Genomic DNA, 15,386 nt, shown 5'->3' with positions numbered 1-15,386 from the left:
ACCACCAACCAGTTCTTATATTTTCTCTTGTGAATTTTGTATGTCACTGATTACTATAAAATATTCTATAGCAACTATAAAACAGAGGAGATCAAGAATACAGTGACTTATGAAATCATTCCAATTATATGAACCAAAAAAGGAAAATAAAACACGTACAGTGATAGCTCACTGCCATATTTGTGATTCAAGATGTGTTTAGTTGCCTAACTGTGCTAAGCCTATGGTCAACATCTAACACCTTTGGTAGGAGACCTATCTTCTGCATGAGATGCATGCTATGTTCTCCTCATTTTGTATTATTTCTGTAATATAAAGGAGTTATATTGCTTGATTAAAAACCACGTTTCAAGAGAGAAAATTCAACACATGAAAGATAAAAAGACTGTTTTTCTGGTCAACCATGATATGCTCTGTCTCTACGATCTGAACCCCAAATCAAAGTTGATAACGTGATGCACTGAGATAATTAATTAGCACCATAGCAGGGATAATAACTGAGTTGCTTGAGAGAGCATAACTGAGGTTGGTATTGCACATAAAGGAATACTGATAGAATGGTTTTAAATTGATCTAATACATTGGTAATAATACTGTGACATTCAAAACCATTTGAAAAATGCAATTCTTTATTTGAAAAGTTATCTTGGTATTTTATATTCACAATTCGTTATCATATTTTTTTGTTCTGTTAAAATTTCTTATTAGTTATTATCTGGGTTCCGGTTATCAAGTTATAATTTTCCTCGTCAACAGTTATATTAGAAACTAATGGCACTTACCATTTTGAAATGACCATGTTGTTAATACCTCCATAAACTACGATGTTGTAGTCAGAAGTCACAGCTGTAATTAAAGATTTGCAATTTAAATTCCATAAGCTTAAGAAACAGAATTATCCTACAAAACTGCTGAGAAAAATTGACTATAATTTTTCTGACTAAATAATGATAAAGAATTCTCAATGCAAGTATGAGGATTAGATCCATCCCTACCACATGACACTGTTAAAGAATCCATCCAAAATTGCACTGTTTCCGCCAGCTGAATTAAATAAACAAATAATGAAATAACACGTAACAATAATACAAACTGAAAAAGAGCAGAGAGAAAAAGGTGTCATGTTTTCACATTCTTCAACCCCCATCTCTCTCCCTCTCTCAGCTACAAACGAACACAAAAATAAACATTATATAAGGCTTTGTTAGAGACAACTTTTTCTGCACTCCTCGTCCTTTTCCTTCCTTCAACATAACAGAGGGAAAGGAAAGTAGCAGTAAGGAACGAAACCCCAAACTAACATGGGTTTCTTGTTTCCAACCCTGTTGTTGTGTCTATCTGTTGTGTTAACTTCCTTCCAAACAAAAGCTCAGGAATTTGACCCCTACTTGAGTGCCAATGTTTCCAGTTTTAGCAGTGGCAGAAAACTTGCAGGAAGATGCAACTTGTTCCGTGGAAAATGGGTGTATGACTCTTCATACCCTCTCTACGACCCTTCTACATGTCCCTTCATAGATCCACAATTCAACTGCCAAAAGTACGGTCGCCCTGACACACAGTATCAGAAATATAGATGGCAACCCTTCTCTTGTCCTTTACCAAGGTAGCACCTACTTCCAACCTTCACTTTCGCAGTTCATATTTTCTTCATCTTCTGCTTCAACCCTTTTCAATTTTCATCTCTTGTGTCAACAGGTTCAACGCATTTGACTTTCTGGCTAAGTATAGAGGCAAGAAGGTTATGTTTGTCGGTGACTCCTTGAGCTTAAACCAGTTCAACTCTCTGGCTTGTATGATTCACTCTTGGGTGCCTCACTCTAGAACCACTTTCACAAAGCAAGAAGCTCTCTCCAAAATCACATTTGAGGTTGGTTTTCTAGTTCTATTATTCTTATTCTTATTATTTAAGTTGAACTATTCAATTGATTCCATTGTTGTCTTTATTTTAAAGTTTGGCCAGAAGATTTTGCAGTGGTGTTAACAACACTATATCAGTCGCATTAGAATTAATAGCAGAGACTAAAACTTACGACTTTTTTTTAAACATTAAAGTAAAAATTATTTAAGAATCTTGTGCTGTTTTATATATATTCTTTCCATTTTTTGAATTGAACTGGGGTGGTGGGATTTTGGTGTTGAGCTGTGTCCATGCAAGTGGTGTCGTTTTCTCTCTCAGAAAGTTGAAAAATGTGATTTATTTTCTCAAAGTGTTGAACTGGAACCGAGGTATTGATGAATGATTTGGTGTGAGAGCCGGCGAGATATAAAAAAAACTCGGGTTTTGTTTTGTGTGTTGCTGTGAAGCACCAAAATAAAGTTTGCGACGTGATTGGTGGCGTCTTTCTTCTTTTGCAGGGGACACCTTTGATTGTTAACATGAAGAATAATAAATGTTTCCCTTAATTGCTTTAATTACTCTTTACTCGAGCTGTTACCCTTTCAATCCAGCCCATTTTTTTGAACGTGCACATAATTTTCTTACCAATGTCTGAGCTGTTTGACAAAATCTGATTAGGTTCCTGAATATTATAATCTAACAATAAAGTGATACTGATTCACTGTTAAATGGGTTTTCAAAATTACATTTTAATATTAAAACGGCCTAAAGATGGAACTGTAACATCTTTTACATATTAAATGATTAACTTGGACTTTTTTATTTAAAAGAATAAACTAAGTTAATCAAATGTGCTAAAATGGCAGTAACTTTTATTGTTAAATGGGTTTTCAAAATTACATTTTAATATTAAAACGGCCTAAAGATGGAACTGTAACATCTTTTACATATTCAATGATTAACTTGGACTTTTTTATTTAAAAGAATAAACTAAGTTAATCAAATGTGCTAAAATGGCAGTAACTTTTATTGTTACTGTTTTGTTTTCTCTATCAAAGCAGAATGCTAATTTAAAGTAAAAAGTCTCTATGAAAAGGTGCAGCATTTAATGTTAGCAATTCATTGGTATTGTATTTTGTGAGTGTGTGTGTATGGTTGGTTTGTATAGATACCATCAAAACTGAGTTTGTGATCCAAATTGTCCGCACTTTCTTGTTTTGTGTAAAAATTTGGTAAACAAATGTCTTAATTAGCAATGATGAATGTTGGACTTCTAGTTTTCCATTCAAATCTTTGCTGTGTGTCTAGTGACATCAAGTCATCAATCTCGGCTTGGAATTCCACAGGATCCAACACCCATCATCATTAGTAATAACTAAATTGTGAACAAAGCTTTACTCTGCTAAAACTCATTTTTCTCTGTTTCCGAATCTGCAATGATTGAAAGTTTGATTTTGCCAACCCCATACGAGCTTCAAAGCAATTTACACAAGCATTACGAGTATAATCTTACATACGGGGTTCATTGAAGAAAAAGTTAAAAAAGTCGAAGTGGGTCATAGTAATATATATGTTTTATATTCATAACATGTGCAGATTATATAGTTAAAAAAATGTGACAGCAACAGTAATTCTAGGATTGTAGACATAATTTGTAGTTTTGTTCTTAATTAGATTAGTTCCGAATTGGACCACTTGACACTTGTGGCTTGATTCATACGCTGTTCTCTGCTTGCACGACTTTTTCTTATATAAATTCTAGCTACGAAAGTCAGGGATTTTTGTTTTTCTCAATTTTTGTTATTCCAAGGTCCTTTTTAGTCTTTCTAACATTTTGAAACAATAGCAAGAAAAGACATCCTTTGATAATGTGGTAGGGAAGTTTCTTAGGAAGTAAACAAACTTTGGTGGAGACACAAAAAATAGACAAATTATTCACTGTATGATTCTTATAATTGTAGTTATTTTGTTTTCATCAGGACTATGGCCTTGAGTTGTTTCTGTATCGCACACCATATTTGGTTGACCTTGACCGTGAGAGTGTTGGAAATGTTCTGAAGATTGACTCAATCAAGAGCGGTGATGCCTGGAGAGGAATGGACGTGCTAGTTTTCAACACGTGGCACTGGTGGACCCACACCGGGAGTTCACAGCCGTAGGATAATCTTTCACATCATTATATCATAATCATGATCACAATCAGTTCCCTTAATCAGGGATGAGAAATAATTGCTTGTTGTATTACTGGATTGCAGGTGGGACTATGTTCAAGAGGGTAACAAGTTGTACAAAGACATGAACCGTTTCGTTTTATTCTACAAAGGTTTGACAACTTGGGCTAGATGGGTTAACATCAACGTGAATCCAGCTCAGACCAAAGTCTTCTTTCTGGGAATTTCTCCTGTACATTATGAGTAAGTTTTCTCTACCCCAATTTGATTAAGCTTGAGTAAAGATCCAGTTTTTATTATGTAGATCAAAGGGACGTGGTTAAATGAGAAGATGTTTTTTTTATGGTGTTAAATGGGAAGTTAAGAAGTGTTTGTTGGTTTTACTAATTGTGCATGGTGGGTGTTTGATGATGTGCTTAGGGGGAAAGATTGGAACCAACCAGCAAGATCTTGCATGAGTGAGACTGAACCATTCTTTGGTTTGAAGTACCCTGCAGGAACACCAATGGCTTGGGTGATAGTGAACAAGGTTTTGAGTAGGATAAAGAAGCCAGTGTATTTTCTGGATGTGACTACACTGTCACAGTACAGGAAAGATGCACATCCTGAAGGGTACAGTGGCATCATGGCAACTGATTGCAGCCATTGGTGTCTTCCAGGACTGCCTGATACATGGAATGTGCTTCTGCATGCTGCTCTTTTTGGCTGAAGGAAGAAGCACCTAGCTACTGACTTGCCAACTTTTCTTTGTTAGAGGAAAACCAATTGTTTTCTAATGTAGGAAATATTAGTTTAGCATTCTGCTTCTTCGGAATTGGATAATAAAAGGATTTGATTCTGCAAATTGTAAATTATCATATTGTTTTCGCATAAACATGCCTTTAATGTACCAAACACAACAACCCCTTTGGAATATTGAAAAGCATTTGTACTGAAGTTTCCTTTGGAATAACTTGCTGCTGAATGGTTGTGAATCTGGTACTTGATGAAATTCCTCTCTTGCTGAAGCTTAAGGGAAAGAAAAGCCAACAGAGAATCTGATCCCACTCTTCAAGCTACTTATTCCAGATTAAATTACCAGAAGAAACAAATAGGGCTTCCAAATTTAGATTAAATTAAATCTTTGAGGAAACTTTAGTTCCCCAACCTTTCTATTTAATGAAAAGAAAGTTCTTACTTTCTCCAATATAAGAAGAGAAGGTGTGTATTGATTCAATGCATATTTTTTTTTATATCAGAAAATCATAAATCCTAATGTTCAAAATATTTAAGTTTCTAAGAATTAAAGAGAGTAATGTAATCAATATAAACAAAAATTTTACCGCCGAGTGTCAGGCCTCGTTAAAACGCACCCAAAATCCCTGTCAAAGTCATTAAAACGCACCCAAAAACCCTCTGCGCGGACGCCAGGTGTCAAGTAACTAGGATTCTGAAATCAGATAGTGGAAGGCAGGTGTCGGCAGTAGAGCGGACGCTCGTTTGGACGTGGGAAGAAAATGATTGTTTCTGAAACTTCCGTCCCACTCTCCTCTGCATGCACCCTCCTTCCCAAACTCTGAAACTTTTCATTTTCTCCTCCCTCTCACTAGAAACTCTAACTTCTCTCTACCAAAACTCACCTTTTTACTCCTCCGACCATCATTCAGGCACCGTAGAAGCGTCACCGGCGTCCTGAGCTTCATTCTGAACCGAACAGTTTCGAGTTCTGAACTGGTAAGTTTTCCTCGCCTCTTAGCCGTTCGTTCTCTAATACTTGCAACTCAAGTTCTGGTTGCATGCTATCTTCTTGTCTGAACCAATTCTGGTTTTCTGTTATATGTTTTAGTTTGAAGAGTTGGTTGAGCTTTGAGGGTAGCAGGAAGTGTAGTCAGACAAACCGCATCCTATATTTAGTACGATCGTTCACGTTAGAGGTAAGGGAAGCTTATTAATTTAATCCATATGCATATGTATTGAATGGACGTTCGTTGACTTGATTGATATGAAAAATGATTATGTTATGTTATGATGTATGAAATGTATGAAAATTCTATGAATTGGTGGCATGAGATATGGAATATTGTTTTTGGTATGAAAGTATAAAAGTGTGAAAACTATATGTTGAGAACTGAATTCGAATAAATAGTAACTCTGATAAGAAATTTCCCTAAGAAAGTGACGTTCGTTACTGAACGGTCCTTAACCGTTCGGTTTTATAGTAAATTCGGTTAGTAGTGGATTCTTTCCTTTGGGAAGAATCCTAGTGGAGGACGAGCGTCTACACTTCGAACTTCTGTGCTTGAGCGTTCGGCCAAGCATAGTTCTGTTTTGATACCCTGTTATGAAATATTTAGCATTCTTAAATAATACTTGAATAGCGTCTTGGCATAATTATCTATCTTCTTTTATATCCGTTAGTAGCACCTGGTTTTATACCAAGTGTTCATCCTAAACAAGTGTTTGGTCTCACACCCGGCACTCGTTCTATATCCTTAAGCTAAATTCTTTATATGAGCGTTCGTTCAAGCCTCTAGGGTTCGCTCGCTATAGTGTCTAGTCTTTGACTGTCACTTAGATTTTTGATACTAAACTCAACTAAACTAAGTATTCACAAACGTTCGTTTTCTTCAGACGAGATAATTCTAAGTATTATTCTTCGTGCCTTGAAATATTATTCATTGGTTTATCTCTGGAGTCATCGTTCTTCATCTGGTCTTTTGATGTTCAGATGGAGTCCTCAAAAGTCGGTTCCTCTAATTGGCTCAACGTTGAAATTGACGATCGTCCCATTCGTTTCTTGGAATATATTATTGCGCTCGCTATCTTTCTTAAAATCCAATGTCAACCCTTAGTTTAAATCCATTTGTGAAATTGAAGGTCTCTCAGTTTCGCTCTATGCGTTCGGCCTAGTTTAAATTCGGTTGAACGTTCGTTAATTTAAATTCTCGTGAATCTTTGTGCGAAGTGATTAAATGAGATGTGTATTAGTGAAAGATGAAGAAAAAGTGATATGGAAAGGTTGTGGTTTATGGACAAGCGTTCCGGGGAGGAACGACTCATGTATGGATATTTGAATTGGTAAAGTATGACTATGGGCATGCTAAGCTGGCTGTTCATCCTGATGTTCCGTGAGTACTCGTCTTCACGTAGAGGAGGGTAGGTCATGTGTGGGAACGGCAGGAGGTCCCGTCCTCAGGGGTACTTTGGATGAATAGGACTAACCTCGGGTGGCAGCTGATGAGAGCATTCTAGTTACTACATCACCCGGGTGCACGAACGCCTGTAGCTACATAGATTTCATACCGTCCGGATAGTCAGTCTAGTAATAGGCTTCGTATGATATGTTTGATGAAATTAACTTTGGTTGTTGAATGTTTTGAAATGTATGTTGATGCATGAAATTAAATTACATAAGCTTACCCTTCGTTTTTCTGTCGTGTCTTGTTTTGTACGTCCATCTTGTCGTTGCAACGATCATCCGTGTGGGTGTGAGCAGAAGCGGACACGCTGTTGATAGATGCGCTGGAAGAAGAACATTTGGAGAAGTAAATCTCGTAGAAGTTGAAGTTAAGGTCGAACCGTAGGGCGTTCAGTTATTATTATAGTTTAGTTAGTATATGGTGAACGTTCGATCACCCTTCCTTTTTCTTAGTAATGACCGTTCGGTAATTTCTTTTGGAAGCCGTTCGGTCAGTTTTGTATTATTGTATAGTTAAATTCTGAACTCTTTCTGTGAGGCCGTTCGGTTGAGACCGTACGTTCTCGTATAATATAAGACTGATCGGCTATATTATTAAATGTAATTATTCGATTATATAGTTCATTGCTGTATTTTGGGATGTTACACCGACAAATTTTATTCACAAAATTTACTCATAAATATTTATCAATTTTATAAAAATATCGACAAATTTTATCAATAAATTTTATTAACAAAAACACCTATCAATAATAAAACTATAAAATTTATTGATAAATAAAATAAGATAAAAAAAATTTAAATTTTAACATTCATAACTTTTATATTCATCAAATTCAAGTATATATATATATATATATGTAATATCTTTTCTTCCAAATAAAAATTACAAACAAACAAGAAATGTATTTAAACTTTAAAGACACATAAGAAAATTGATTTGATGACATACATCAAAACATTGAATCACAACTCGAAATGCATTCATACACTTATATATAAATAAATGTGATATACTCATAAAAAAGTAAATTTTAGTTCCTATAAAATTATTTGATAGTATAATTTCCACAGCAACACATAAAAATAAATTACAAGAGATCACATTATAGTATAATTTACAAATACTTTAATAGTGTGTTTGGATGAGATCATTTGATAGAATAATTAATTTATTTGACGAATTTAAAATATGTTTTTTGAATGAAAAATAAGAAGAAAAAAATTTAGAAATTTTTAGAAAGTATTTCAATTACATAAAATAATAGAATTTAAAATTTATTAAAAAAATAATTTTTTTGTAAGTAATCACTTTCTCTTCATAAACACATGTACATATATAAAAAAATTTAAATAGTTAAATATTAAATTTGATTAATATTTATTTTCTATAAAATTTAATATTTAAAAATAAAATTTATCTAAAACAATTAATTAATTTATCCAAAAAATTTAGATACAAAATGTTTTAATTCCTTTATGTAAACAAAATATTTAAAACATGAAATACACACAATACAACAAAACATGTATTCTCCGACATCTCATTTATCTATATAGTTTATTATTACATATTATCGGACATATATATAATGGACATATATATAATGTATATACATTAATTTTATTATTATTATTATTATTATTATTATTAATATATTGTATGGTCGTATGGTCATATCTACGTATAATTTTCTTTTGATCCATCGAATAGTCACCTTAACATATATTAATAACAATACTTACTAGTTTAAAATAGAATGGGATTACCAGCAATTGAATTGAAATTAGACCCTCATTAATCTAAAACACATTTCAAAACTTTAAATACAAATTTAAAATAAAGAGTTAACTGATATGTATTTATTATGTATTAAGTGCTATAATCATTAAATAGTAATTTGACATTTGAATACCTTCTGGGAATAACTTTTCAACTTGATCACAGTTTAACCAAACAAATCAAAAGAAAGAAAGACAAGCACTTAAACTCACTACTTAAATCCTATAGACCGAAACAATTAAAAATCATGATTTCATCTTCTAAATTTTATGTGTTATTACTATTATTTTATATCATCCAATGATCTTTATTAGGTACAAAGTAATATCTATATTTATATTAGTCATATTCAATTAATTATTATTTTTTTGAAAACTAATCTAATTATCAACAACATTTATAATGATATCAAGATTTAATAGAATTATTTATTCTGTTTAAAACGAAGAAAATATGAAATTCTTCTCTAATCCTAACATCTTAACCTTTTCTCACTAAAAGTCATTGTTCTAGTTCTAGATATTATTTCTTTTACTAAAATCGTTGTTATCACTTAACTAACTTTTTAGGACTGCAAGTTTTCTGAAGAACACTTTTCTTAATCCAATACAAAAACTAACTTAAACATCTGGTAATCTCTTTAGTGAAATAAATTCTTTCAAAACGCTCATCTCCATATTTAACAACTTTTAATATTTTAAGGGTTATTTTTTTCCATCCAAAATTTAAGGATTCATCGTGTGGTATTCTTCACTCCCTTTCTTACGTTATAGGATTTTGACTTTGACTGATAAGTAAAGTTGGTATTTTTCAATTTAGGGGGCGCATTAAGAAAACATGGAGCAGGAAGAAAAGCTCCCCGAAATTCTCCATGATGGGCTTTCTATTCCTCAAATGAAACCCAAGTAACTAAATTAATGTTCTGGAGCCAATACGAGGCAGCTATTAAAGTTGCCACGTGTCTCAAACATAGAACTCTCCAACACCTTCTTTATCCAATGATGCCCCTGTAATCCAGATCTTTCGTTATTCCTCTGTTCATCTCAGGTGTTCTTGTAGCACTCTCACACGTTGCACTTCCTACTACACCTTTTACACATGTCCTCTTCCATGCAAACCCATCACCTCCACCTCTTCCAATCCCCAACCCCTCTTCTTCTTTTTAACAACATGCATTCCCTTCCACACCTCACAATCTGCATTCTACTGTTACATTACACCACTTCAACAAAATTACTTACCAAACACCAATACACAACAACAACATGGCGTCTCAACAGTTGTCTCGAAGAGAAAACACCACCACCGAGAGACGGGTTCACCTTGACAAAGACACAGTTCCCAATATGGCTACCCACTTTGAGAACCTTGCAGGGAAAACTAATAAATCAGGTATCAACGAAAATAGGAAAGAGCCACCGCAAGCGTTACAAGGTGGAAATCAGGTCAAAGAGCGTGCAGGGAAAGCCACTGGGGATGTTGGTGGACGTCGGAAAGTGAAGGGTGAGGATCCCAAAGAGAAGGTAAGTGACCATGCAGCAAATGTAGTTGGAAACGAAGAGAGAGAAGGTTATGGCGGTGTTCGTGATGTTGGGAAGTTCGAAATGAAAACTGAAGGGGGAGACGGAAGGAAGAAGGATAGAGAAGAACTGGAAACACGAACCAGGGAGGTTAAAGGAAGAACGCAAAGAAGAAGAGAAAATGAAGGACAAGTAGTGGCAGAGAAAGGAAGAGGAGTAAAACTTGGTGCTAGTGCAACCACAGCTAATGCTAGTACTTTGGAAAAATGTGATAGTAATAGTCGGAGACCAAGAGAAGAGAGTGAAAGTGAAAAATCTACGTTGGAACAGGTTTCCAACAGCAGAGATCACGATTCGATAGACCTGAAGAAGAGGTGCGAGAGAGCGAAGCAAGCAGCGAGCGAGACACTGAACAGTGCAGCTCAAATCGCAACACAAGCGAAGGACGCAACGGTTGAGAAGGGTCAACAAGGCTGTGCTGTAACCAAAGACACCATTTCAAGTGCCGCAAATACCGTTTCGGAAAAAACTGCGCCGGTGGCAGAGAAGGCCAAAGGGTATACATTTCAAGTGGCGGAGAAGGCCAAGAGTGCAGGAGGCACGACAGCGAGATACGTCGGAGAGAAAGCGGCTCAAGCAAAAGATGTTGCCGTGGAAGGTGGGAAGAGTGCGGCGGGGTATGCTGCGAAGGTGGCTGCGGATTTGAAGGACAGGGCGCCGGTGGTGGGGTGGGCGGCGGCACATTTTTCGACGGAGATGACGGTGGAGGGAACGAAGGTCGCGGCCCATGTGGTTGAGGGGGCGGCAGGGTATGCGGGGCAAAAGGCAGCTGAACTTGCTTCAAAGTCAGTTGGCGCTGTTAAAGTTTTGGCTGCTTCAGCTGGTGAGTCTGCTAAGGGATACACTGCAAGGAAGAAAGAAGAGGCACAGAGGGAATTGAAGGCCAAAAGAGCATCTCAGGTTCGTTCAATATAATCACTCTTATTCGCATTATACCATCCTAAAATCTAATTTAGCCTTAAAAATCAGTTTTTAGGTTCAGGTTCTTATTCAATCAAAATTAGTTTTTTTAGTTCAATAATCTGCGTTAGCCATTTTACGTTAGTAGTACTGATTTCTAGTCAGAATTGGTACTATTTTTGTTATACTCAAAACATAGACAGAGTTTTAGATGTTTATGATTCTGTTTTATGATATGGTATCTCTACCAGATACCAGATAGACAGATGAACTTTGCAAACCTCATGAATCTGAATGTACTGAGAATTGGTACTTTGATTTAGTTAGCAGAAGAGAGGCAATCGGAAGGAATGGGCGAAACTGTAATCCAGAATGCAGAAAAGCCGAAGGAAGGTGGAGGAAGCTCTCAGCAGGAGGGAACTGGAAGCGATGTGCTGACAGAAATAGGCGAAACAGAGAGCAATGTTGGGGCGAAGGTGAAGAAACCATTTGATGGAGGGACCAAAGAAGAAAGCGGAAGTGAGACAAGTGGAGGGCAAGAAGAAGGAAAGGATGTGAGTGGTCAAACATTGAAAAGCACTGATGAGAAGTTGGGTGATGCCGCACAGAGAGGAGCTGCTAGAACACTTCTCTGGTAACTGATCGTGCCAAACATGATGAAGGATCACAGGGTGCTTGACTTGAGCTGAGTTTACGTCAGCCATTGTATTTTAAGGTTTAGTTTTATGCCATGGTCTCTGTAATTTCCATGTTTTGGGTTTGTTCTATGAACTTTTGTGGCTGAATAAGAATCTCCTTTTTGAGATGATCAAGAACTGTCAAAATATGCGTGTGGTTTCCTAAGCATGCAGAATAACGTGCTACAAAAATACTAAAAGAGTTCTCCAAGTATCATTCATCCATGGTTTAAATATATTTTACAAGCTACCATCGAATATCAATTAAACTTCCTTGTTGTAGTTACTTGCACGAATGATGGCGGTTAAAACATTTATTAATGTTAAAATATGATCGGATACAAATTAAGGTGAATAATTTGACGTGGAACTAATACTTTTTAAAAGAGTTTTCATGGTTACCATTAGTGGAAATTTATCTTGTTTTAAAGAGAGACCGTCAGCATGAACTGGAAAAGCAAGCAGAAGGAAGGAATTCAGATTAATGTACAAGTTATTGTGTATTGAACAAGAATAATAATTATTAGTTGAAACCCTGTTAAAGTCAAACAGAGAACTAATGAATACTTGCCTTTCACCATGTTTTTGAGGCTTTCAAGAGTCCCAAATGGGGCCAAAGGCAGGGATGTTAGCCCTCTTGCATGCCCTAAGGACGTCTCTACTGCCTTCAGGGTTGCTTGTAACAATAACAACTTCAACATTCCACCTAACGGCAGCATCCACGCTCATCTCAGCTACATTGGGACGACCAGAAAGTGCTGTGTCATGAACCATAACTTTCTCTTTCGGGTATTTGTTGACCAATTCTGTTATCTCCTTTCCAAAGTTCAGTTCAATATCCTTGGCCACCCAAATCAAGCTCACATCAGCTTTACTAGGCTGCAAAAGAAATGATAAGAACACACAAATCCCTGACCCTGTGGCAACCAACAACACCCTTTGATACAAATTTACTAGGTAAGGCAAGCCTGCAAAATGCATGGTTCTGACCCAAAGATGCTTTGGTGGGGTACTAATCAAGGACTTGGTAAAGTCACCAACTGCTCCAGCAAGCATCATATGCTCTTTCTTTCCATCAGATATGATCCCAAAGGCATGCCATTCTGACAAGGGTGAAGGACTCACTCTGCCTAGTAAACCTGCTTTGACACCCCCTTCAAACCTGATGATTGAGGCGTGGCTCGATGGAGCTGATACACAAACTTGTACCTTTCTGACACTCAGCCAAGGAATGATGATGAGAATTGTGATAACTAAAGTGAACCAGAACTCTTGCTTCTTGACCACCTTAGACATGGTCAAGTCATAGGTTTGTGAGCTAGGTTCATAGCTTTTGGAGAGGAGAATGAATAGCCAGAGAAGGAGGAGAGCCATCCATCCAGCAAAACGGTGGATTCTCTCAAAAGCATTGTGATGAAGGTGGCGGACAAGAGGAAAAGCTGCTAGGGAAGAGAGTAGAATGAGTGAGAAGACGGTGAAAGCAACTCCAATAATCTCTGGGGAAGTTTTCTCTTTGTTTTTCAAAGTAAGAACTAGGGAATAAACAATCCAGGCCATAGAAGAAACCCCACAACCACTATGGATTCCTCCAACACTTTGAAGGAACGAAGTGGTGGCAGTTTTGATTCCAAGAGAAACACAAGGCCTCCCAATGATCTTCACAGCCAACCAGAAAACAACTCTCAAAACTGCTTCACTTCTACACAGTGTTAGAGCTAGAATGTTCCCAATAGAGAACAGTGTAGCTCTTGTCTTGGCATAAGGGAAATACCCTGCTGCTGAAAGAGCCAACGCCACCAAATTCAAGGCCATGCAAACCATAAATAGCCCTTTGTAGAATGTGAACCCTTGATCCAGCAGAATTATGGACAGCCTTGACCTCTTTGGTGGATCAGTTCTGGAAAGTAACTTCTGCACCTTAGCACCATTAGTTTTGTCTGATTTTTCTATATCTTGAAGTTCAGCTATGAACTCAACCTCAACATCGCTAGCATCAATGTCAATGTCACAGAAGTGGCTGCTGCCCCTGCTCCGAGTTGGACTGATTGTTTGAGGCTGAGGAAGAACTTTGAATGAATTTGTTCGAGTCCATGGAAGCCAAAGCCAAGTTCTAATTTGTTCCTGCTTTGTTGGTGATACAATTGCAAAGGGGTTGATTCTATTAGGATTGATTTCAAATGCTACCCCGCGACAACTAGAAAACCTGGCTATCTTTATCTCTGTGTTTTCCATTGCTTCCACTATGAATTGATAAACCTATTGGGTTGAATGTAGAAATTATAAATAGATAATATCATAATCCATTGCAGCAATAGTTGGTGGAATTCCTTAAGAGGGTTGCATGTTAGCTCCTACACAAGGCAGGCTTATAATGTGTATGTAAATAAAATAGTATGCAAAAACCACTCACGTGAAATTCTCTTAATTATACAAAATATTAAATAAATAAGTTATTATTTCACAATGTGTACACTATATTAAAAGCTGTAATGTATAGTTGAAGATTCATTAGAAATGGAACATAATAATGTTATCATTATGAACCAACCGTGATCTCAAAATTCAATCTTATCTAATAATTCATACCATAGTATTTAACTATATCATCCTAAGGTCAATGCTTAACGAAGTAGATGTGATGATAATTCTTGTTATAGCAAGGTGTGTGTGGTTAGAACTCTTGTTTGTTAGTCATTTATAGTATAGTAATCTTTTGGAAATAAGCACAAGCAGTTTTAAGATGATTTGATATCAAGACAAATATTAATAAAATGATTATTTAAAATTTCCGTCCAGATTAATTTCGTTATGTTGACGTTACTATTACTGCTTGTTCAAACATGATGATAAGCTCTTCCTTTGTACACTGTTTTTGTCTGACAAAATAAACAATAGCCACATTGACTGCACGTTCGAATGTGCAAGAGAAAAAAATTCTTAAACTTATAATATACCCACCAAATCTCTGTGATATAGTTGGTGAGGTCCTATGAACTTAGCATTATTGTTGGCCATAACCATAGGAGATACAAATTCTTCCACTTTACATTATAACATTTTCCGACATATGATACAAACAAAGGAATCTAATTACAGACAATTATATGAACCTCAAGCATCACTTTGTCGAAAATTACATATTATTAGTTTTTTTTTCGGATGTTACACCAGACATTACAAACAAGCTTATGTAACAGTACTGATATCACAGTACTGATATAGCATAAAATTTGATACCCAAAATGCACCAAGTAAAGGAA

The 15,386-nt window shown here is 36.1% G+C and overlaps 3 protein-coding genes across 3 annotated transcripts; 2 read left to right on the top strand and 1 right to left on the bottom strand.

Annotated features, from left to right (window-relative positions):
* Positions 1-1,121: 1,121 nt before the first annotated feature.
* On the top strand, positions 1,122-4,989 carry LOC108332387 (protein trichome birefringence-like 39). Its single transcript, XM_017567633.2, has 5 exons — positions 1,122-1,603; positions 1,696-1,867; positions 3,817-3,992; positions 4,093-4,251; positions 4,429-4,989. The coding sequence occupies exons 1-5, from the start codon at positions 1,302-1,304 to the stop codon at positions 4,715-4,717; spliced, it is 1,098 nt and encodes a 365-aa protein (XP_017423122.1). The 5' UTR covers positions 1,122-1,301; the 3' UTR covers positions 4,718-4,989.
* A 5,126-nt stretch (positions 4,990-10,115) lies between these two features.
* Positions 10,116-12,264, top strand: LOC108333265 (seed biotin-containing protein SBP65-like). The gene is given in 3 exon segments (XM_017568659.2): positions 10,116-11,449; positions 11,773-12,050; positions 12,052-12,264. Coding segments are annotated over 3 exon segments (1,533 nt in total). The 5' UTR covers positions 10,116-10,234; the 3' UTR covers positions 12,092-12,264.
* Positions 12,265-12,860: 596 nt separating this feature from the next.
* LOC108332833 (adenylate-forming reductase 06235) lies at positions 12,861-14,522 on the bottom strand. The gene is given in 2 exon segments (XM_052870578.1): positions 12,861-13,049; positions 13,051-14,522. Coding segments are annotated over 2 exon segments (1,371 nt in total). The 5' UTR covers positions 14,359-14,522; the 3' UTR covers positions 12,861-12,986.
* Between the last annotated feature and the right edge of the window lie 864 nt (positions 14,523-15,386).

This window comes from Vigna angularis, chromosome 11 (assembly GCF_016808095.1).
Source record: "Vigna angularis cultivar LongXiaoDou No.4 chromosome 11, ASM1680809v1, whole genome shotgun sequence".
Classification (NCBI taxonomy): domain Eukaryota; kingdom Viridiplantae; phylum Streptophyta; class Magnoliopsida; order Fabales; family Fabaceae; genus Vigna; species Vigna angularis.
The sequence above is the reverse complement of the archived record's forward strand: the minus strand, read 5'-3'. Positions and strand labels throughout refer to the sequence as shown.